The sequence below is a fragment of the Rhipicephalus sanguineus genome, chromosome 1, assembly GCF_013339695.2.
Source record: "Rhipicephalus sanguineus isolate Rsan-2018 chromosome 1, BIME_Rsan_1.4, whole genome shotgun sequence".
NCBI classification, from domain to species: Eukaryota; Metazoa; Arthropoda; class Arachnida; order Ixodida; family Ixodidae; genus Rhipicephalus; species Rhipicephalus sanguineus.
The window spans coordinates 175,289,693-175,312,886 of record NC_051176.1 but is presented as its reverse complement, the minus strand read 5'-3'; the positions used below and the strand labels follow the sequence as shown (position 1 = coordinate 175,312,886).

General features: G+C 43.3%; 1 protein-coding gene across 2 annotated transcripts in view; it reads right to left on the bottom strand.

Moving 5' to 3' along the window:
• The window catches only part of LOC119402679 (rab GTPase-activating protein 1), a 153,144-nt gene extending 130,376 nt beyond the window's left edge, over positions 1-22,768 (bottom strand). For both annotated transcript variants that reach the window (XM_037669794.2, XM_037669801.2), the window contains exons 1-4: positions 22,540-22,768; positions 17,504-17,688; positions 8,251-8,365; positions 743-926 (exon numbers count right to left, since the gene is read on the bottom strand). In XM_037669794.2, coding sequence (XP_037525722.1) covers positions 743-926; positions 8,251-8,365; positions 17,504-17,662 — 458 coding nt within the window. In that variant the 5' untranslated portion in view covers positions 17,663-17,688; positions 22,540-22,768. The remainder of the gene's footprint in view (positions 1-742; positions 927-8,250; positions 8,366-17,503; positions 17,689-22,539) is intronic.
• Between the last annotated feature and the right edge of the window lie 426 nt (positions 22,769-23,194).

Below are 23,194 nucleotides of genomic sequence, written 5' to 3'. Positions count from 1 at the left end.
GTGCTCCCACAAGTCTCCGTGGGTGACATACCTCCAAGTGTGTAGTGACGCAAAGGAGCCCAAGAATCTCGCGTCAAGCGAATGCCATACATGCCTGAACTGGAAGCAGTGGCCAACACGGCGGGAAAAAAGAACAAAGAAAAAGAAAATGTCAAAGGCCGTGACATGTGCCAATGTAACTTTTGAACAGGGCCTTGCCACCCTGTAATCCTTGCTATTCAGCTTCCAGCTTGCTAGTGGACACAAAAGGAGAAAGTTGATCAGTGGTGCGACAACCACCTCTTTGCTCATACTTCAATGACTTGAATTTTTGCATACAAGATTCATGAGGCAGTCCAATAGTAGTGTGGTAATTTTATGATTACTTAAGAAGCATGGCCCCTTGAACGTTGACAACAAATGATTGCCACTGCATGATTCAAGTGCCCTGCTTGTTTGTTTGTAATGTACAAACCTGGTGAGAGCCCCTTAAAGGTGGGTGGCTGCCTATGTTGCTGATGCAAGTGTGGTGACCAGTGATAACCTAACAAGTGTGCAGCTTGGAATGTTAAGGCAACAACATTGCAGACCTCAAATTTTACACACCAAGTAAAGTGAAAAGTTCAAAGTGCTATTTTTTTTAACAGATAAACATTTGTTTGCTGACAAAACATGTCTAGAAAGTAATTTGTCTGTTTAACCTGAGTGTGTTTGCCTTTAGAGCCTCTTTCATTTCAAAAGCACAGATGAAATATGTCCTTACGTGACAACGCCTTCAGAGTCTGGAGGCACTACTAGCGCCACCTGAATGTGCTGTTCCGGGGACTGATCATTAAGGATGGCCATGTTGCGCTGGATCTCCAGTTCACTACGTGGAGCGTTGATCGCTGCACAGCCCAGGTACGCCACATCCTCAAAGGCCTGCTCGCCACCAGCCACCTCGGAACCTAGTGAAATACCAATCCCACATGCTTCATGTCGAAACTTCACGTCTACATGGTACAATAAAATGTACAAATTCAAGGTTGTTCTTGTTGAGCAGCAAACCATAAAAACTGCAATCAGTATAAGGAGAGGGTATCTGAGGATACCTTAAATACAATGATCTCAAATGCCAATAAACAGCTTATGACAGTGATGACTATCACTGAATTGGTAGACAAGTCTATTATCAGGATGAACATAATAGTGCATCCTTATAACAAGGTTCCTACAGGTTCTGATAGACCAAATTCAAGGGTTTTCAAGAACTTGACGAAGGTTTCTCAAGGACGTAAAGCCGCATCCTAAGCGGAAATTTTCTGCTATAACAATGTTTACAAAATTTGGATAGCTTTATAGATTAAAAATACAAAAAAATGCAGGAGCCCTTCCCCAATCGGGGAAATGGGGGGCAAGCAAAGCTTGGCATTGGGTGTGCCTGACGTACTGCTTTCCTTTCTTTATAGGTAGTGACCGTCCCCGGAACGCTGTTATCGGACGGAATTGGCATGGCGTCTTTCATGTTCTTTCCAGCGTTCGTCAGCCTGCAGAATGGCCCAACGAAAGGACCATCACGCAATAATGGAAACACGCTTTAGGAATTCAATTTTCTCGAAGCCGCAATTTTCCTGAAATGTGCAATTCCTGATATCGACCTTACGCGTTGTTCAGCAAGATCGCTTTAGTCCATCAACACGAAACATTACAATGAAGCGCCCACAGCAAGTGCACTGCTTTCCAATTGTTTTTTTGCATCGTCGGCAGAACACATTAATATGCTTCAGTTCAGTTCACACTGGGCAAGCATGGGCGCATGGCCTAGTGTTCAAGGCACTTGCTTTTGGACAGTGGGGGGCCCGGGTTCAAAACCCAGCCCTGGAAAGAAAATTTATTTTGGTTTATTTATTTTGCAGCAGAGCCGTTATGGTTGAGGTTTGCCGTGTGTCGCAGAAAGAAAATTATCATCATCATGAAATGGCACGCGCTATATCACCACCCAAGTACTCTGTACAGATGGTTAACAAGAGAAGCTGAAATGTGCGGCCCCTAATCGGTGTTTGCCGCCCGTGTGTTCCCTTGTTAATTTTTTGTGGAGCAGTGTGGTGAGTAGTGGGATTAGGCCAAATTCTGTGGCACGTATATGCTATAGGAGTTTTACAGCAGAGCTGTTATGGTCGAGGAGTGAAAAAGAAGGCGAGAGAACAACTACATAGAGAGTGAGAGAAAGACATAGAAAGAAAGAGGAAAAAAAGAAAGAAAGGGAAGAGAGAAAAAGATAGAAAGACAGACAGAAAGAGATAGAAAGACACTGGCTAAAAAAAGAAAGATAAAAAAAGAGAGCGAGCATAACACCATGTATAGTAGAGTATAGCAAGGGGTGGGAAAGAGACAAGTGAGAGGGTAAAAGTTTAACCAAGCCTAGACCAGCTAGGTGCCCACCAGCTCTGCTGTGACCTAGCCTTGCGCGACTTAGTCCAAGCTGTGCATTTTTTTTTGGTGCGCGTGTGCCAGTTGTGGGTGAGGAGAACTTTTTGGAACACCACCAGCTACACAGGCAAGTCAATACAAGCTTTGCTTGAAAAATGGATTCGCGACATTAGGTTCCTAATATGCAGGGAACTTTACAGCAGCTGCTAGAAAATCTTTTGTATTAGATGGGCAATTTTTTTCATATTGAAAGACATGGTGCAAGGTTACAAACGAGAAGAAAACAAGAAGGGACAGAAAGAACCTATTCTTTCTGTCACTTCTTTTTATTCTCATTTGTAACCTTGTGCCCAGTCTTTCAAGTAGCTATGCACCAACAGGCCCAACACAGTGTATTGTTAATATTTTTCAGTTCTCCTGTTTCACTTTCTTTTCAGTCTTTGGGAAACTGTTCAGTTTCACTGTGAAGGCTAAGTACAAATGACACTTCCACTTTTTCAGCATACTGATCTGCTGAAGCAACAAAATGTCAATGACTGCTTCAGATTTTTTCCCTAATGTTCACAATGTGATAATTGAATACATTTTCAACTGCCTAGAGTCATCAAGTGTCTCCTGTTTTTGAGCTTTTATACAGGCTGAATTAAATATGGATTGGATTCACACCAGTATGCCATGCAAATTAGCAAATATCTACTACATATACAGTCAATATGTTTGTATACACAAAACAGCAATAAAAAACACTGCATGGGAGGAGCCAATCACTGAGTGTCAGTAGCACGGTCAGCAGCTTTAATTAGAACTTCATACTTTTTTGTATCTGGCTCACACACAGCACTTCTTTTAAAGCTTTGGCTGCATAAAGACAGTGAATATTGTTTAAGCTAGATGTATTGTTTCAACTTGTGCGCTGCTCGCATGATATAGTTAGGTATGGAGGAGGAAAAAAATAGCATAGGTGCTGCAGCTGGAGTCTAGTCGCCAGGAGGGAAGTTAAAAGGAAGTGGGAGGAGGAGGAGTGACAGGTGGGAAAATGAAATGAGTGGTAGCATGAAAAGGTGTGAACAACACAGGATAAACGCAGGAGGGGAGCCATCACTGAGCACGGAACGTGCCCTTGGTGCTGGCCCGATGAACGTTTACCGACAGACAGCAGCTCCCATTGTCAATATTAGACACCATATGCCAAGAAATTCAAGCGTTTTCAAGGAAAGAAAAATTCCAGGACTTTCAAGGGCCTCTAAAGTGTACTTTTCAAATTCAAGGGTCGTAAAGGGTTTCAAGCACCTGTGAGCACCCTGTTATAAGTCAAACACCGTGATAATGAAAGCCCGAGGAAATGAAATATTTTAGCCATCCCGGGCGATGACCTAAAGGATTCAATGCATTTTGTATCTCTGAACAATAAATGTCACTAAACTCGCAGTAAAACAGTGCCGGCGAAAATAACAGACAAGACAAGGAGAAAGACATGTAACACAAGGTGCTAAACTGCAATCCTGCAATCTTGACAAGTCCCTAAACTGCAATCCTGCATTAACAAAGTTTGCCAGAATGCTAGTCCCTATATTATCTACCAGTGTAATGCTAACAGAGCAGAGTCCAAGAAGCGCCAAAATGCATTCTTTGACTACTCAAATCACACAAAGTACCATTACAGCACGCTGGTATGAGTGCTGCCATTTTGTTTGCAAAGACAGAAAAGAGCCGGAAGCAATTGGTGGAAACACATCGTGGCCTCCACCTTGCTTATCAAATGATTGTGTCAGATGGCACAGACGCATTGCCATCAATAGGAATAGATCAGCCTTGCAAGCACCCTCTATGAAGTCATTCCCTTTGCTTTATACCTTGCAGTAATCGCCCGATACATGACCTCTGAGGCAGCGTATTGGCAGAGAACATTTGTTCGGCTATGCTGCCACAGCTTTGCCTGCATGCGTGCTGACATGACTATCACATGTTGAGTTGATACTTTTTGGCTTTAATCACATTTCCCAACGCTATCTCCCAATTTTTCCTTCCTCCATGGTGCATTTGAAATGGAGGAAGAGAAGAGTTTTTGCAAGTGTCCAGGTGAGTCTGCTGAGCTGTGGGACCTTGGTTCAAATCCCACCACGTGACACATATTCCTTATTTAATGAAGAAGCCTCAGGCAAGAAAAGACAGATCACAGGCACGAAATCACTTTCTAAGATGCTTTGCATTCAGAAATATGGTACCATTAATGGGGCCCTAGCATTACATACAGGCGAGAAAACCAATAAAAGAGTTTGGATGCGAGCTCGTTGATACGGGTGTTGGTTTGGTTTGATGTTTCGTCTGTCCATGTCTAAATAAGTGCTGTGTTAAAAAAAAAAACAATGCGAAGAGGAAGGGAATAACAAAGAAAGTTAAGATTCTGGGATTTTATGTGACAAAACTATATGATTATGAGACACACCATAGGAGTGGACAGATTATTTTGGCTGCCTGGGGTTCTTAAATACAGACCTACATTGTATGTGCGTGCTTTTGCATTCTGCCCCCATTAAAATGCGGCCACTATGCTTTGGAATGGAATGGAACCTGTGTCCTCGAGCTTTGCAGTGTAACACCTTAGCTGCAAAGCTACCATGGTGGGCCCACAGCAAAGACAGTTATTAACACGATAGCGTTGAAGAGCTCGTTTCACAGAAATTCTGGCGTCTGCGTCGGTGTCGGCATTGGCATCGTTGGTTGTGAGCGAAAAATCATCATCTTGTCCGTGACGGCAAAATCGAGAAAGATGCAAATAAAATAAATAAAAAATGTTCGGCTCAAGTGAGGATAGAACCCAGGCCGTCTGTGTGGCAAGCAGGTGTTCTACTACAGAGCCACGCTATTGCTTGAATCTGCTTCAACAAAAACACTACATGAATGTCATGTAGTGGAAGGAGTCTCCTTAACGCATGTAATATTACGTGGCAGAAGCGCAGAATCGTGCCAGGCATCAAAACATGTGAATTGCGCAACGAGTGGGTGTTCGAAAGGCCCACACATTACAATGTGCTCAGACATATTTAATCATCATCAGCTGCAAAAGCATCAACAAAGTGAGCAGCTGCGTAGGTTCACGTACTGCCTTACGGATGTGTAGTGGGCCGTTTGCTGATTTCCAAAAGGAAGAATTATGGCGTAGTGGGCACTTAACAACTGTATTTGCAGTAGGCAATCTAGGATAGTTTGAAATGGCCAACGTTACGCGCACAGTCGTTCGTTTCCTTACAGCACGGTTGAGGCATGCACCGAGAACCGAAGCCAGGCTAGCAATTGAGAAGGTGATCCGCACGGGGCCCGATTACGTTATCGTGTTCTACTCTTGAAGGCGAAGCTCAAGCGTGCTCCAAGTTTTTGTTTGAAAAAGTGAAAGTATAACAAAAGCATTAAAGCCCTGTAGGCAAGCATTTTACATAACGACAGTGCATATTAAGCAATTTGAACTAGTACAGGCTTGAAAGCTAGAACCTTGCTTGAACGACAGTGTGGAACAGGACTGAGGTACTAGATATTTTCTACCACGACTGATGGATGGAAACACACATGGTATGGCCTGCCGCATGGTCCAAAAATGACGTGAGGGGGCTAGTTTCCCGAGCAGAGTTGTACGTAACGTGTTACAAGTAATCAATTACTTGTAATAAATTACATTCTTTTTGTAATTTTGTAATATAGTCGACTACTTTTTCAAAACTAACGTTCTGGATAATTCAATTATAGTTTCTTTGAATTGATTACTGGTATTCAATTAACATTTATTTTCCAAAATCAAGTTGTAACCAGTCTTCTACGGCAGTTCTCATCCCAAAAAATGTGCGACCACTCTGTAGGGACCCCCCGTCCTATCAGACGGAGGGTTCCTATAGAGTCTATTTTTAACCTTTTCCTTGGCCTTACTTGCTACACCCTACCTGAGCGCCAGCAACAGGGAAGCATGACGCTTCATACAGGACGTGGACAGTAGCTTTGAAGCGCTGCGCAACTACGAGCTGGTGTGCAAAACGTTCCGACGTTATAACTCCGCCCTTCACTCCAGCACATGCACTGAGAGTGTTCAATGTAGCAGCTGAACGAGGAAATGTGGAAGAATCAGTGATGACAACTTTGAAAAACAACTCCTTTTGAAAGTTAACAATGTGTAACACTATATCCCAGAAGCAACAGTGAGCCTGACAGCCTTCATACAAGCCTCCAACCTTCTCTCTTAACATGCAAGCCACAGTAGTTCATTGTAGTTTGAGTAAACTTCTGTTATTGTGTTACGGCAATAAAATTTTGAAGGGAAGTAACCCAAAAGTAATTTATTACATCTCTGTAATTGCTTAGTTACTTTTCTGGCGCTGTAATTGATCACTGTAATCAATTACATTTTAAAGGAAGTACATAATTGTAATTGTAATCGGTTACTTATTTTCTGTGACATGTACAAGTCTGTTCCCGAGCCACCACCACAGTGCCACCGGCGGGGGATGAATGTCACGAGCACCCACCGGATTAGATGCGCGGCGTGCTGCAGCAGTTATGCTCGAGGGCGTGCGTTTTTGTGTGAAGCGTGAAATCTTCTTTGAAAATACACCTAGCACACATATCCGTTCGTTACCGCCCTTGCTTGAAGATAGCTACAACTATTGAGAAATTTTCGGGCTAGCTCCGCCCATAATGCAACATTCGTGCATTAATTGCTTTTCACGAAAGAAGTAATTGCAGGCATGTTTTGCTGGTATCCTTGAGCACCATATATAACGAATCTGGAGGTGCTCCACACCTAGCGAAATACATCAAAACTCTTCATTTGGCTCTTAAAGGGGCTCTGCAACACTTTTTAGCATGGTCAGAAAACGCTGCCGATCGGTAGTCGAGGCTCCCGAGAACATGCGAGCCAAACATTATAGCGCAGCACGTCGCCTGGGATTTACAATAAATTCTCACAGTCAGCTAAAAATCGCTTCCTCTTCTCTCGACAAATGATGCTATTTGCTCAAGATCACTGCGCCATTGACTCAAGTTCCACGCCATTGGCTGATTTGAACATGACGCGCTTGGTAGTTACTAAGGCCGCCATAAAACACCACCGCTTGCCCGCGTGCGATAGCACTGAGTGTACGCCGCATGTTTGAATAAAAAAAAAAAAGAAAGAAAGAAAAAGTGTTCAAGGTCACAAGGCACGCGTGACGTACCTTCTTCCCCCCGTGCCATCCCTCCCTGCTTAGCTTCCAGTGCTTTCGTCATGACGAGAGAAGAGAGAAAGCTATTAAAGTGTACGACAAATCTTTGTAACTCCGCTCGTACAGGTTGGATTCTAAAAATTCTTGCAGCGGTCGATTCGTGAGGCAATAAGCTCCTTTAGTGAAGCCATTCCATGGCTACTTGGAAAAGTGTTGCAGGGCCCCTTCAATTTGTCCCTTCAGGTTTAATCATTGCATTCAGATAAAAACAACTATGAAAATTGCAGCGGCCATTGTTTACCTAACATCAAAGAAGCTAAAGTTTATTCATTCCTCCAAACATGTTGATAGTTCACATACAACACAGTATCACAAAGTACAACAAAGAACTGCTGCCAACACTACTTTAGAGAAGCTTCACACATATTTTAAACACATTCTGTTTCACCCTAGAAGAACCTAACAAAGGAAGTTTGGAATTGCTGATCTTTAAGTTTAGAACACAGTGATCACTAGTGTTGGGCTTACTAGTAACACTAAAAAAAATTGGCTACGACATTTTGAAGCCAATTTTGCAGCTCCACAATGTTTTGAGCTCTGAACGACAGTTTCACTCTCCCATGATGTCACAGTGCTGGTGCAACACATACAGCAAAGCACATTAGGGATACCATACCAGACTCTAGCGATGATGACCTTGGCTTTGGCTCTGGCATGGCTTCCTCGGGAGAACTCTCAGATGACTTCATTTCACCATCTCTGCCTTTTTCGTCACCACTATGGGCTGATTCCTATTGAGAAACAAAGCACAAAATAAAGTAAGAAAATGGTACTATGGCATCTATGAATTAGCTCCACTTCAAATTAACATGGCGGCAAAAAATTCAGTACAGACTCTGTATAAGTTGAATTTTCAGGTGTGAGAAACAACGTGCAAACATTTAGTTAGTTCCCTGAATACTCAATCCAAAAAAAAGCACAGCTTAACATATTACAGTGGAACCTAATTCCTATGTGTTGGAAATAAATTGTACAAAAACACACAGTTTTTGTACAGCATTTTTTTCCATGGATCATGGCTTCTTATGTGTTGGAAAAAAAAAAATGGGCCAGTCGTGCACTAGTGGTGTGAAGACTGAGGAAACAGCAGAGCTGATGGCATTCCCCTCCTCCTCACCCTTACTTCCCATTCTAAGCCATTGCTAGACTATGCTAATGACTTACCCTCGCCTGTCCCCCTGTCCCTCCCCTCACGTCACTCCTCCTAACTTTCACTTCCCTTTCCCACCGCCTTGCTACACTATAGACCGTTGCATCGGGCGAGGAGGACCGGACTGGCAACCAGCGCTTTCCTCCTTTCTGGCTTGCGCGCGACGGCACGGAGTGTGCGTGCTGGTGCTTGGATGAGTGGCGTTTTCGAACAATTTTTGCGTGTTTTAGGCCGACCTGCGGATTTTGTTCTCTTTTATTGCGATGTCAGCCAGCGAAAGGTCAACAGAAAACCACTGTGCCGTTTTTGGTTGTTCTAACAATTAGAAAAAAAAAGGAAACTGCTGTCTGAATAAGCATGCGACGGGCATCACCAAACGCGGAGTGTTTGCGCTTGTGCGCGGTCTTCAAGGTACATCGTTTGTGTTACGTTACAGGTTCTAAATTGGCAAGTGCCGCAATATATCCGGAATTCCCAGTGTTCCACGCAGTCAAACGTCAATCGAATGTGGCCAGATTTGCGAACAAACATAAGCGGTCAAGTACGGCCCTGTCCGGTAAAGTTCAAAACATCTATAAGTACCACTCGAGTAGCCACCTGAGTTGTTTTCGCTTCGTTTTATTATTATATTTTTAATATGATGTGTTTGGTCTAACAATTAGCTCCGTAGCTCGGCTCAACACGGTGATCGCTGCAGTTGATGTATACCGGTATTTAAAAATCTAGGAACTTTACCGGTATTAGTACAGACGAGAAATCCCTCACTTCGCTGCGGGGTAACGGGCATCATACATTTAATCATTGCTCCGTACCAGCCTTGTAAAACCCGAACATTCAATGAACACTACATCAAAAGGATGTGGCGAGATCTTTGTCGTGAGGTTGCAACTTCCGTAAGACAGCGGGGTGTATCGTATGCGATGAGCGATATAAAAGCCAAATAGCAAAAAAAAAAAAAAAGGATTCTGTCGCTTTGTGTGTAGAACAACTACCTCAGGAAGGCAAATTTTTACGTGGTCAAGAACCGTGTCTGACAAGTCGCGCAGTAATTTACAAAATAATTAATTCTCTTCTAAGCGCGATACAAAAACCACGTTGTTACACTTGTCTAGTGTTTATTGAACTGCCACTTTTGCTGTTTAGCTTTGCGAACGACAGCAAGTATTTCGCAAGAACCGTACATCTGGTATACAAAGTTAAAAAAAAAAAAAAAAAAAAAAATGCGGATCACATCTGATGCCGATCAAAGGCTTCAGCCCGGGCGCGCTTCGTGCCTCACCGGAAGAAGAAACTCTCTAACCATCTTCATCTTATCGCCGCCGAAATCCAATCAAATATCACGACTCTTAAAAGAAAAAGAAGCGGGCGTACATGTCAACATCAGCATCGTTTTTATGTACCAGCACTTCCCTGTAAACAACTCTAACTTCGTCCACGCTGGTGGGCAATAAACGAGCGAGTAATAAGCGGTCACTTAAAAGTTTAGAAACAAGATAGGCAACTGTTTGTGAGCAACAAACAGATGACGCGCTATGAAATGGAGACTGCGCGTTCACGCACAACCGCATGTACGAACGGTAGTCGGTTAGACAGCATAACACAATGTGAATGAAAAAGAAAAAAAAAACTAACTAAAAGATTACAGTCCAAGAAAAAAATTCATTGTATACCCTAAGAGTGGCAGAACTTGCTTGCCCTGCTAGAACGAGTCCAAATATTTGCGTGGTTTTCCAACAGACAGTGCCAAAAATATATGACATCGACCACTTTCGACATCATTGACTCTCAACGGATGAAACCTTTTCAGGATGTCTCACAGACTCATTTCCTATGTAGACCGCATCTCTCGATACGAAATTCAGTGCGCCAGAACGAAAAAAACCGCCTGCAACTGCAGCCGCATGCATACCTTCCATACAAACGCGGAGCTTCGCACATGCCAGTGGGTTGCCAGACCAGAGACGGCGCCGCCCGCTAGGCAATATGGCGGCGCCTACGAAAAAAAGGTCTATACATGATGAATAAAAGGCAACCACCGACCAAATAAAAGTTTTAAAAGAAACGACGTTTCGGCTTCCATACGGAAGCCTTGTTCACAATGAAGACAGTGCCTGCGCCAACATCAGAACGATGTGAAAAACAAGAAAGTGGCATCTAATGCACTGGCAGAGCATGCGGATATGACTAATCACACTATAGACTTGTTGAATGCGAGCATTATCGGGAAGGAAAGAAACTGGACATCACGACACCTGCATCTCGAGTACCTCGAGATACAATCTAGTGAACAGACGCTGAATCGTAACGTTGGAAACTTTTCCTCGTGCTATGCGCGGTGCTTGCGTCACATACTGAAACCTATATAGTTAGATGCTCTTAGTGTTCTTGGCTTCATTGTGAACAAGGTTTCCGTATGGAAGCCAAAACGTCGTTTCTTTTAAAACTTTTATTTGGTCGGTGGTTGCCTTTTATTCATCATGTTTCGTCCAGACCAGACGGGTTTCCGTCGAACTCTCGATTATATGATACATGTCTATGCTATGCTTCACAGTCTCTCCTCCTCACCCTCACATCCTTTTCCCACCCCCTTGCTATACCATATACACGGCTATGCAATGTATTACCCGCTCCTCTCCTCTTTCCCTCCTCCTCACCCTCACTTCCCTTTCCCATAACCTTGCTATACTGTACTATACAAGGCTATGCTATGCTTCACCCTCTCCCATCCTTTCTCTCCTCATCACCCTCACATCACTGATCCTCACCATCCTTCCTTTTTTCCCACCCCCTTGCTGTACTACACTGCACAAGGATATGCTATGCTTTACCCTCTCCCCTCCTCCCCACCCCTTGCTATAGGATACTAACATGGCTAAGCTATGCTTCACCCTCTCTCCCCTCCCTTCCCTCACATCACTCCTCCTCACACTCACTTTCGTTTTCCACGAGCAACAAATTCACATGGTTCCCATAAATGCTTGTACTCAGTAGTGGGGCTTGCCCAATTCTTGTGGTGCATACCAGCCAACTGGTTTTTGCGAACGCTACGCGGCGTAACCAAGAACTCCACTGTTGAAAACTGTACAAAAACAGCTTCGTTCCATGGATAATGGTTTCCGAATAATTAGGGAAGCCATGATCCAAATTCACTAAAAAATTTTAGTTTCACCTGAAAGGTGAAGTATTGATAGAGATATCAAAGCATTTTACTAATGCACAAAGCAAGAGTCGTGGTTTTATGTGCATATAATATTATTCATGGCATTTTACGTGCCAAAACCACAATACTGGTTTTATGGGCAGTGTAAATTGCAGTAAACATCAGTTTACTTAACTGATGTTTACTTAACTAATGTTAAGTGTGGTGTAATGCGCCTAAAGACATAAGAACTGAGTTCACTTGATGTTTTGCAGCAATAGCTGTGAATGCGACACTTAACAGCCTGTGTGGTGATTTGCTGGTACCGAAAGAGATCATGCCAGTATTTTTTTGTGACATGGTCTGCAGTTGGCTGTTTACTGTTCTAGATCACGTGCACCTAGCATCTTCTCTTGTACACAAGGGATCTAGCAACCAGGAAACATATCATAGGGCTGTATTTCGGTGACATACTGAACAATGGTGCCAGGTTATCATGCTCTCCAGGAATGTATTAACAGGCAAAAAATAATAATTTGTAAGGTTTTACATGCTAAAAACAAGATATGATTATGAGGCTCGCTGTAGTTGAGGGCTCTGGAAATTTCAACTATCTGGTATTTTTTAATATGCACTACCATCACACAGTACACAAGCCTCTAGCAATTCATCTCAATAGAAATACGACTGCTGCAGCTGGGATCGAGCCCACAACCTAACAGGGGGGGGGGGGGAGCGGAAATAATACAACTGTATTAGGATCTTGTGCTCCCAATCGCTAACGCTAGTGGCGGGATGTGATATGAAATGGAGACGTATATCTGAGCTTCTACTGTACTGCTGAACTCTCGCAGCCGCCACTGATGCCTGCTGCTATGGCCAGCAAGCAGCTCGGAAGAATTGAAGAGGGGAAGTGGCTATTATATAGGGATGGTCAATTAACCTTTTAAATTTATTAATGGTTAATTCATCAGCAGTTAAGCTTTTAATCAATTCACTGCTTTTGATGCAAGCTTTTTTCATCAATTAATAGATTAATCAACATTTTTTAGTGCAAGCTTTAAAAAGTCAAAGTTATCTACTCATGTAAAAAAGACCCTATTTTAATCTTTGAGAGCTGGAACAAAAGTACATTACATGCATCAACGTTTGATCAAAAGTAACCATTAATTTATTAGACTAATTATAACTTGCAACACTGTCAAGTGAAGGTAAACAATAAATAAAAAAAGCCGGCAGATCCCACGCATTGTGGGAATCGATGTAATGCGAAGCAGCCAGCAAAGAGCTGCATACATCGTCTTGTATGTCTGAGGAAAATGCATGTCATGGTTTTCATGTTAACTCCTATTATTTATGTTCGTCACACAGTAACGTCGCGCAATACCAACTTCGGGGTCGATCAAATTAGAGAAACGGCCGGTAGATCAAGCTAGCGAAACTGCCGCCAGCGCTCCATGAGCGTGGCACGTAAGTCATGCTGTACATGACATGCGTGTCATGATTTTCATGTTAACTCGTGTTATTTATGTTCATTACACAGTCACGTCACAAGATACCAATTTTGGTGTATATCAAGCTAGCGAAACTGCCGCCAGCGCTCCATGAGCGTGGCACGTAAGTCATGCTGTGCATGACGTGCGTGTCATGATTTTCATGTTAACTCGAGTTTTTATGTTCGTCATACAGTCACGTCACACAATACCAATTTCGGGGTAGATCAAGCTAGCGAAACGGCCGCCAGCGCACCATGAGCGTGGCACGTAAGTCATGCTGTGCATGACATGCGTGTCATGATTTTCATGTTAACTCGTGTTATTTATGTTCGTCACACAGTCACGTCGCAAGATACCAATTTTGGTGTAAATCAAACTAGCGAAACGGCCGCCAGCGCACCATGAGCGTAGCATGTAAATCATGCTGTACATGACATGCGTGTCATGATTTTCATGTTATGACTTGTCATTTATGTTCGTCATACAGTCATGTTACGCCATACCAATTTTGGTGCACATTCGATGAACCAAGCGACCAGGAGAGCACAAAGTCGTAGGAGGATGGATGGATGGATGGATGGATGGATGGATGGATGGATGGATGGACGGACGGACGGACGGACGGACGGACGGACGGACCGACGGACCGACGGACCGACGGACAGACAGACAGACAGACAGACAGACAGACAGACAGACAGACAGACAGACAGACAGACAGACAGACAGACAGATAGATAGATAGATAGATAGATAGATAGATAGATAGATACGCTCAAAGTCGCAGAAGTTCACTAAGAAATGCTTCGCATTTAAAATACTGACACAAGTAAAAGGTGAGGTCTAACTAAAATATATAAAAAAATTGCAATATGCAAAGCGGAGAAGGAAATGACTGGTGAAAAGCACGAGGCTTTTCGAGCCTCATGCTTTTTTTTTTTTTACAGAGTGAAGGAATGACAATTAACTGAGATATTGGGTAAAAGAGGCCCTTTCAGTCGCCGCGCAGCCAGCATGTCAACACAGTTGCTTGGATGCTACAGATGTTGAAATCGGTAAGAGCGCCATCATCACTATGTCAAATACATGCTCAAAACCTGCTACATCTCCAATGGGCTGGGATTTGGGCACAGTCAACAACTCAGTTGTTAGGTTGCTATAGTATGCCTTGAATTGGGGCAAAGGCAACTCTTGATCCATTGTACCAGTTCAATTAAGTGAAACAACTGCAAGAGAGAGCATTACATGGCACAGCTAAAGACAAACAGAGCATAGGCCCAACATGTGATATCCATGACAGAATGCACATTAGGCTTCAGGGCTACCGTTCTGCAGCCAAAGCTACAGAAGCACAGCCAAACAAGTGCACATCAATTAACAAACTGTGGTTAGTCAAACTGCACTTCAGAGATAATGTGTTGGGCTGATATTGCGAGGAAAAATGAGAAGGAGATAATGTCATCATAGAGAGTTTGCTAGCCAAATGTACACTACTGGGTAGTAATTACTTCAAATGTAATGCTTTTGTTGTCCGAAATGTTGCTTCGTAGTACGTCTCCTGGGCCTTTGTCGAGATATTGATTCCTGCCTTTTACACAAGTGTTTATCCAATGTTTCTGGAACATCAAATGCCTTGAGGCTGGTTACATGACGTAATGAGTCCTTATTTGTTCATCTTTTCCAATATGTGGGCGAGCCCCCGCCTCTGGCCCCAAGCGGCATCTGTGTTGTGGAGAAAGAAATGGGAAGCGCTCGGCTTGGCTCGCCTGGCTCCAGGATCATTTGGAAAGACAGTTGACAGTTACTGCTCCTGCTTCACCATTCCAGCATCATTTCAAAAATTTTTGCATCTCTTCTGTCACGATCTGGAAAGTGACTAATTGAACAAGTTTAATCAATTATGTCAACTAAGTGAAAAGTTGACATCAAGAGGATTAAGAGTTATGCAGGATACTTTCCATCAATTAATCACTCATCAATATTACTATCCCCTCTATAATAGCCACATCAAAATCAAATTATGTTTCTGTGGATTTAAACAGTTATGTTAATGTCAATGATGATGTGTTCAGGCCTGACATCAATAAAACAATAACTGTATTGGTCCTCAACGCAACTTTGCAGGCTGGTAACTTAATGAGAGAATAGTCCAGGAGAAGCCACAAGATCTGGCTGATAATGCCGGATCTTGTGGCTACAAATGCCTACACTACTCTGCCTGCAGCAGCAGAAGGTAGGAGCTGGCCTGTGCAGGCACAGACAGGACGTTCCCCACTGACTGAGAGTATACAACAGGCCACAATGGCATAGAGCCAAGCTGACACAGGAGAAAGGGCATTGGAGGAGCTGGCTTCACACTGTGCGTGTGTTGCGCTGCCTGCTGAGTGTCGGCAGCCATGTGGACACTCCCATGTGCTCGTCCACTGGGAGGCCAGGTACCTAAAATAAGTGGAACTGAAAACCAGTTTGCCTCTCTGAACCGCTAAAAGGCTGGTTGCATTCAAAGGTGCATTACAGACTTTGTCAACATGGGATCTAAATGGAACCTAACAGAGCAACAGAAAGTGGAGCAAAAGAAGTGCTGCATCTAGTGACAACTTCAATATGCCACAAAATGAAGCTTTGCGGCATTTACATTTAAACAGGGCATGCTTGCACCTACAACCATTTGTATCTTTCAGCAAGTTAGGCTAAACGGCAGCTTTCATGGCAGCGCCGATTTTGCATAGCTCCAGCAAGTGACGATTACTCAGCATCTTGAGTATGAGTGCCTAGAGGACTGTCATGCAAATATGAAAAATCTGTTTATGACATTTACATTTTGGTTTTATTAATGCTGTTTCATTATCTTGAGAAACTGAAAAATGAAAACAAACAAAGTACCCGTACCTTTTTCTCATGGTTGGCATAAACACTGTGTGTGTTGTCTGCATTCTTATACCCCTGTCACACAGGGCAACTTAAGTGCACTTTGAGCGAGTGCACTTCGCCGGTAGTGTCATTTGCACGCTGTCACACAGGAACGCTTAGTGACACTCGCTGCAAAGTACACTTGCCGGCAAGTGCGTTCGCCAAACTCACTTCGCTGCGACGGAGTGTCTATGGTGTCTATCCTCGGCAGCAGTAGCTTGCAAATAAATACGCTAATGCAAAACGCGACGATCATGGTACTTTTAAACCATCGTTCTCGTTATTAGGATACTGCCATGTATTCAAACAAATGATACTACAACAAAAAAACCTCGCTACTCTCGCCCTCGGGCAGTTTGCGGTTACGTCCGCTAGGGGTATGCGGGAGCACATGCCGTGCAATGGCCGCGTCCGTCACGTTGTTTACTTCCTTGCACATGTGCAGGTCAGTCATTCTTTAATAATTTGCGATGGTGTGTGCCACGGGTGCCACTTCCGCGAAGACAACGTGGTCCGACGCAGAGACGCGGGCGCTTATACGTCTTTGGGAGGAGCAAATGATTGCTGCCAAAACACGCTCCAAAAGTCACCACTATGCGTCCTTTCTGCACCGGAGTCCGCCATTTTTGTTTTCGATTCGTCTTGGGATATGATACTATCTTGTATCGGCTCGCGATGACCAATGACGGTATGCGGTTGCAATATTTACTACACTTACGCCCAAAGTTCATTGTAAATTATGTTCATGCCTATAATAAGCAATTTAAGTGCGAGCATGGCCAAAAATAACAAATATATGTTGCGCTACTGAACCACCAATTGCCACTGCCATCATTTCCAAAGCACACTTCTCTTTCTCATGTAGCAGCGCGCCGCCAAAGTGACACTCTGTGAGCGTAAGTGCACTCGCTCAAAATGACACTAAATTTGCCAGTGTGACCGGGGTATTAGTACTTCGGCTACACTGCTTCGATGATTAGTGTGTTTTTGTGCCGCAAGGGCCATGGGTAGCCAAAGAGTGTCATTAGCTACACTGCTTCAGTGATAAACCTGTGATAAATGAGACCAGTAACGAGACCAAACCTGTGACAAATGAGACGAGTATTCCTGGCCCTCTGTCGCTTCATGAAATTTTAATATACTGCTTTTAGGAAACAGTGTGCTACCCGCTCACCTTGTGCAGCAAAGACCCCTCAGCTAGCAGCTCTCCCAAGTGACTCTGCAGCTGATCCTGGCTGCCATTGCCAGCTATACTCAGCCGAGGCGCTTCAGGACAGACCAGCTCATACTCCTCGCTTGTGGCCAGCGAATCCGAGCTGGCCTCCTCTTCCATGACCTTCCCTCAGTGGGACTTCTCCCCTGCACACACCGCACCAACCTGTGTGTCACATGCACAACTCTGCAAACATGGGTGCAAAAGCTTCTGAATAAGGCTTTTTGTCTGAAGATAAATACCAGCAAAAGAAATTTTACTATTCCAGTCTAATATATACAAGTGAGATATGCAAGCTGAAATCCACATCTCACTGGAAGAAAAACATGCCGTTTGTGCAAATGAGTTTCTCCTTTCTTTCTATGATGAGCGCTAAAGGTGGGAAGGGGAGCACCACCAGGCTATGGTGCCCCCCTTAATGCAAGACCCTGCACAAGCCTATGAATGTGAGTTGCTGCAATTTAAAGGCCTGCAACTAAGTTGCAGAACTGAATGGTTAAGGAATGAGGCAGGCCACAAGAGGCTAACCATATTGAACTTAAGTAGTAGTCAGCAATAAGGGAAGAAAATGGGCTAAGAAAGCCACTGCATCAGCCAATGAATCCGGGTGCTAGCATGGAAGTAGCTTGGGGAGTGAGCGCAGACCTCGAGTAATGAGTGGCTTCATACCTGCTTTAAGTCATCCACACTGCATGCTGCTAAGATGTCAAGTGCACATTTCCCAATGTCTGATTTGGGAAGTGCAACACATCCACCAACCACCATAATGCGACAAATGGACCAATATCATTGAGTAGTCTTCTCAGGTTTACAGTGGATGATTATCCAAGTCAAAACACACAACATTCTACATTTAGCAGCAAATAAGAAAGTAAACATTAGGTTAATTTTCCATGGTGCAGTAAGGAAAGAGTGAATCAGAAACGTAATCATTCAATCTAAATTTATTTTTCCACTTACTGCTCATGACCACAAGCAGATATTAAATTACAACGCACCAAGAAATGACCATTCTTATCCCTAATCAACATGTTAGGTGCACCTAAATAAAGTGGTGGACACAAGTCATACATAATTACGTGACAGAATCAAACAGGGGTGCATGTCATGTATTCTTGTGCAATATTTCACGCATGCCACTAGAAGCCACAGGTCTCACATAACGAAAAACAGTACTGCTGTAAAGTGCCTAAATGGAGAAATTTAGTATGTTCGTTATGCTTATACATACAATGGCCTTTGTGTAATAGTACAGGGTTAATGGGTGATGGCAGCAACATCAGCAACAAACGAGCAGCTAGGTCTGCCTCTATGGCTCCATTTTCATCTCAATGAAAACCATAGAAGATACAAGGATTCCTTTTTTGTTTGATTTCATTCCTTTGCCATTATTCACTACTAATTGTCAGTTGATTCTGGTGATAATGTAGGCAGAGTGCCGCTTGAGACACTGACAAAGAGCTAAAAGTAAAAGAATTGGAATAGAAATGCAACATCAGGATACATCACTGGATTTACAGTTTGCTTTTCAGGAGAGTAAAGACAAAAGCTTAGCATACTTTATTAGAAGCCAAATAGAATTGCCAAATGCATGCTACCTGCAAGCACATGACAAGGAAGGTGCATAGCACGTTGTTGTCCACACCATATATTCTGCATACAGTGAAGTGTTGCAGCATTACATTACACTCTAAGAAAAAAATACAGTAATTGAGGAGTATTTCTGCCACACAACAATAAGCATCATCCTCCTCACATGCTTTCTTCGCGTTATCACCGCAGTCCCAGCACTTCCCGGTCACGAACGGCGCGTGAGTTATCATCGTGACATATCATTCTTGATGGGAAAGTGTCCAGAGCTGGGTTTTCAAGAAAGGAAACGCAAGGAAGCCGGATGACGATTATTGCTGTGTGGCAGAAATACTCCCCATATACTCGATTTTTTTCTTAGAGTGTAACAGGTGGGCCGCTCCGCCTTTCCAAGCTGGTAATGTGATGGAGTTCTTCCTCGGCCCATGACCTAGCAATACAAGTGGGTATCATTGGCAGTGATAGTGAGCAGTAGTAGTGCCTACTGTAGATAAAAGAATAGACTGGTTCCCACAACAGAGGTGAGGCCCAAATGGGGGTTGTGCTATGTATGCAATACATAGGCTATTGGCAGTCTAGGTACTTAGCATCTGGGTCACTGCTGTGAAGATGAGGTGGCTGCTGGCGAGACAGGCCATTAACCTTATGCGGCGGAAAATTTGAAATTCTGCAATTCCAGATAAAGGAATCTGCAAAATTCTGTGGCAACATTGAATAGACACCAGGCACATATAATAGTTTACTTATTAAACACTTTCAGCCTCCAAACGTACTTGCATTAATTCAAAAACTAAAGGAAGCTGTTGTGGCTGAGCATCAGGTGATGCTTTGTACTTTCTTCACCAGAAAAATGATGCTTGTAGGACACACAATGTCACCACCTTAATGCTTTTTCTGCATCAAGGTTGATAGGCATTGACAGGTATTTAATGGAAGTGGAAGGAAATGCTGGAGTCAGGTGTTCCATCTCTGCTCAGAAGCCAAGACATAAAATCTACCCCTGGCTTTTCTTGTTTGGAAAGAAAACTTGGAGGACGCTTCAGCTTCGCCTTCTCAACCGCTAGCCTGGCTTCGACTCTCGGTGGACACCTAAACCGTGCTGCAAGGAAAGGAACGTCTGTGCACCTGCAAATTGGCCCTTTCAAACTATCCTAGAATGCCTACTGCAAGTACAGTTGCAAAGTGCCCACTACAACATAATTCTTCATTTTGCGAGTTAGCAAGGTACCCCCCATGTGTCTTAAGGCAACATGCACACCTACGCAGCTGCTCACGTTGTTGATGCAGTTGCTGATAATGATAATTAATTATGCCTGTGTGCTTTGTAACAGGTGGGTGTTTAAACCAACCACTCATTGCACAATTCCCACGTTTTGACACCTGGTGTGATTCTACGCTTCTGCCACGCAATATTACATGTGTTAATGACACTCCTTGCACTACGTATCATTTATAAAGTTTTTTTTTTTTCCGAAGCAATTTAGAGCACGGGCGTGGCTCTGTGGTAGAACACCTGCTTGCCACGAAGAAGTCCTGGGTTTAATTCCCACTCGAACCGAAGATTTTTTTTTTTACTACTTCTTTATTCGCATCTACTTCGAAATTTAGCTCACGGACAATGTTGATTTTTCGCTCACAATTAACAACGCCGACATCGGAATTTTTGCAAAACGAGCTTTTTAATGCTGCTGCGTTAAAATGGTTTTAATATCTGCCCACTTCCAGTTTTTCTGCATTACCACAAAAAAACCCCATTAATTCGGCAAGTTTTTGCGGAAAGCTAGGGCCTCTATTTGTGAGCAATTCACAAAGTGGAGTAGCAGTGAGGTAACCGTGATGTCCTGTCCAGCTGGTTCTTGTATAGCCAAAACTTCAAGAATGAAAGGTGGGCTATGGTGATGGCCACCAATGAAGTTGATGCTATGCTAGGGAACAGTATGAAATGTGTGGCAGGGCCCAAGTAAACTTTTTTATCATATGTCCTTATGTTGCTTGCCCAATGTTCTTTGTGAAGTTGTACTAGTTTTGTGTTTAATTATAATCGAGTTCTTTACGAAATACAATTTCAGTTATATATTCCAGTGCTTTGCACAATTACAGTGATATCCAAAAGAGCAGCTTCCCTTCACTGTGAAGCTGTTCAGCAAGGTGCAATTATTACTCCTTTAGTCATATAGTCCTTTAGTATTGTAATTTGTTGTATCCTTAAACTTTTAAAATATTGACAGATGGCATAATGTCCCACATTAACAACTGGACTGCAAATGCAACTACAGTGGTCGTTTACAGATTAATTTTTCTTACTTTGAGTTAGTGAGTAGGAACCTGAACCAAGTGCATGGGCTCCTTTTCAATCTGCCCGGATCAGAATGTGACCACTGTGGCTTGTAATTGAAGTGGCAGCCTCATGCTAAGCAGTAGATGCCATACCCACTGAGCCGCACTAACAGTTACCTTCATAAGCATTATGAAGCCAAATGGTCAGCACACAAAACCCATCCATACTCAGCAAGTATGCTAAACTATTACCTAAAACATGAATCATGCCAACGAGCGCTGAAATTTAGCAATAACTGATACATTTACATGATAAAAGCTTGCATGAGGTCAATGAACAACACAAAAATAGATGTATACACGCATGGTCAGACACCTGTCGTTTGCACAAAAGCCGACGGCGCATTTACTTTTTTCTTTTTGCGAAACAATTCCCTTAAGTACGGCCTAGGAAGGAAAAGTTTCCGTTTTTGTAAATATATATATATATATATACATATTTTTCTGAGAGACTCTGGAAAACTGATGACCCGGTTGGTTCGCCGTCAATATTGTCGAAGCTGAAAATTTCCCTGCGAACCAACAGATACTATTAAAGACTCCAACTAACTATCGACGATGACAACAAGCCACAGCTGAGAGCAATCGGCCGAACGAAACACAACACAGCAAAGCATTGAAATCAGACACCGCAAAGGAGAGTTACACAACAGAGAGCGTGTTTATCAGCAGCTGACTGCTCCAGCCCACATGATTGTTTTCACTCGATCTCTGCCAAAACGTCCGCGGCAGTTACCTGCGATGGACGTAATGAGCATACAAGTGTTACGAGCAGCACCTTCGGTGGGACGTCATCGATGTAAGCACATGAAAGAAGTGTTTTTCTCTATAAAAAGGAATTGAAAGGGTACAGACGATTTGAGAGCATGGTACACCCCCCTCATTTCCCAGCTATCTTCTTTCGGGTGGCTATGACCCCTGACGCAATATGCCCTCAGCAATCACGTGAGGTAAAAGCAACAGGCACATACGATGTGGAACTGCAACGGTTTCAACATTAATAAACGGTCCCTGCAAGCGGTGGCGAAGCGATCGTGGAGGAGTCGTGAACAATGTTTCGCTTCCCTTACCCATCAGCAGAAGCAGAAACGATGACAGACCTCGATGCCTTCGTTGCTTGCAAGCAGCCTCGTACGCCGAAGCTGTCGATTCACGTTCCTGTGAAAACAATGTAGTAAGGTCATGCCAAAGGGGGAAAAATTAGAATAAGAGCAATAGGGTTAGGTTGCGATGCAGTAGACTAGGGCATCACCATCCCCCTAAATGCAATAGATGGCACTGGTTGAGGTCTGGCAACCATAAGCTGATTCTCAACGTTGCCAGATACCACAAACACAAAAACGGCACATGTAAGCAGTGGTCAACATTATATTTTACATTAGTTGAAGAAAAAATATGTATATGTGTATATTACATATATATGCTATATAGAAGTAGAGCAAGAAATAAAGTTCAGAAAATTACATGACTGCCCCCATTCACAGGCACAAAGGCGCTCGATTTGAAACGCCACATAACACCTAAAAATCTTTCGGCTTCGTCGGCTCGTCGGCCTTTCGTTAGGGTGGCTTTCTTTTCGTCGCATGAGAAGGATGTGATCACGTTTTAGATGAGAAGCATTTCTTGACGAACCAAAGACACTTTGACAATTTCTATCTATCTATCTAGCCGCCTCTCCTGGTCGTCTCCTGTGCCAAAATCAGCATAGGAGGGAATATAATTACA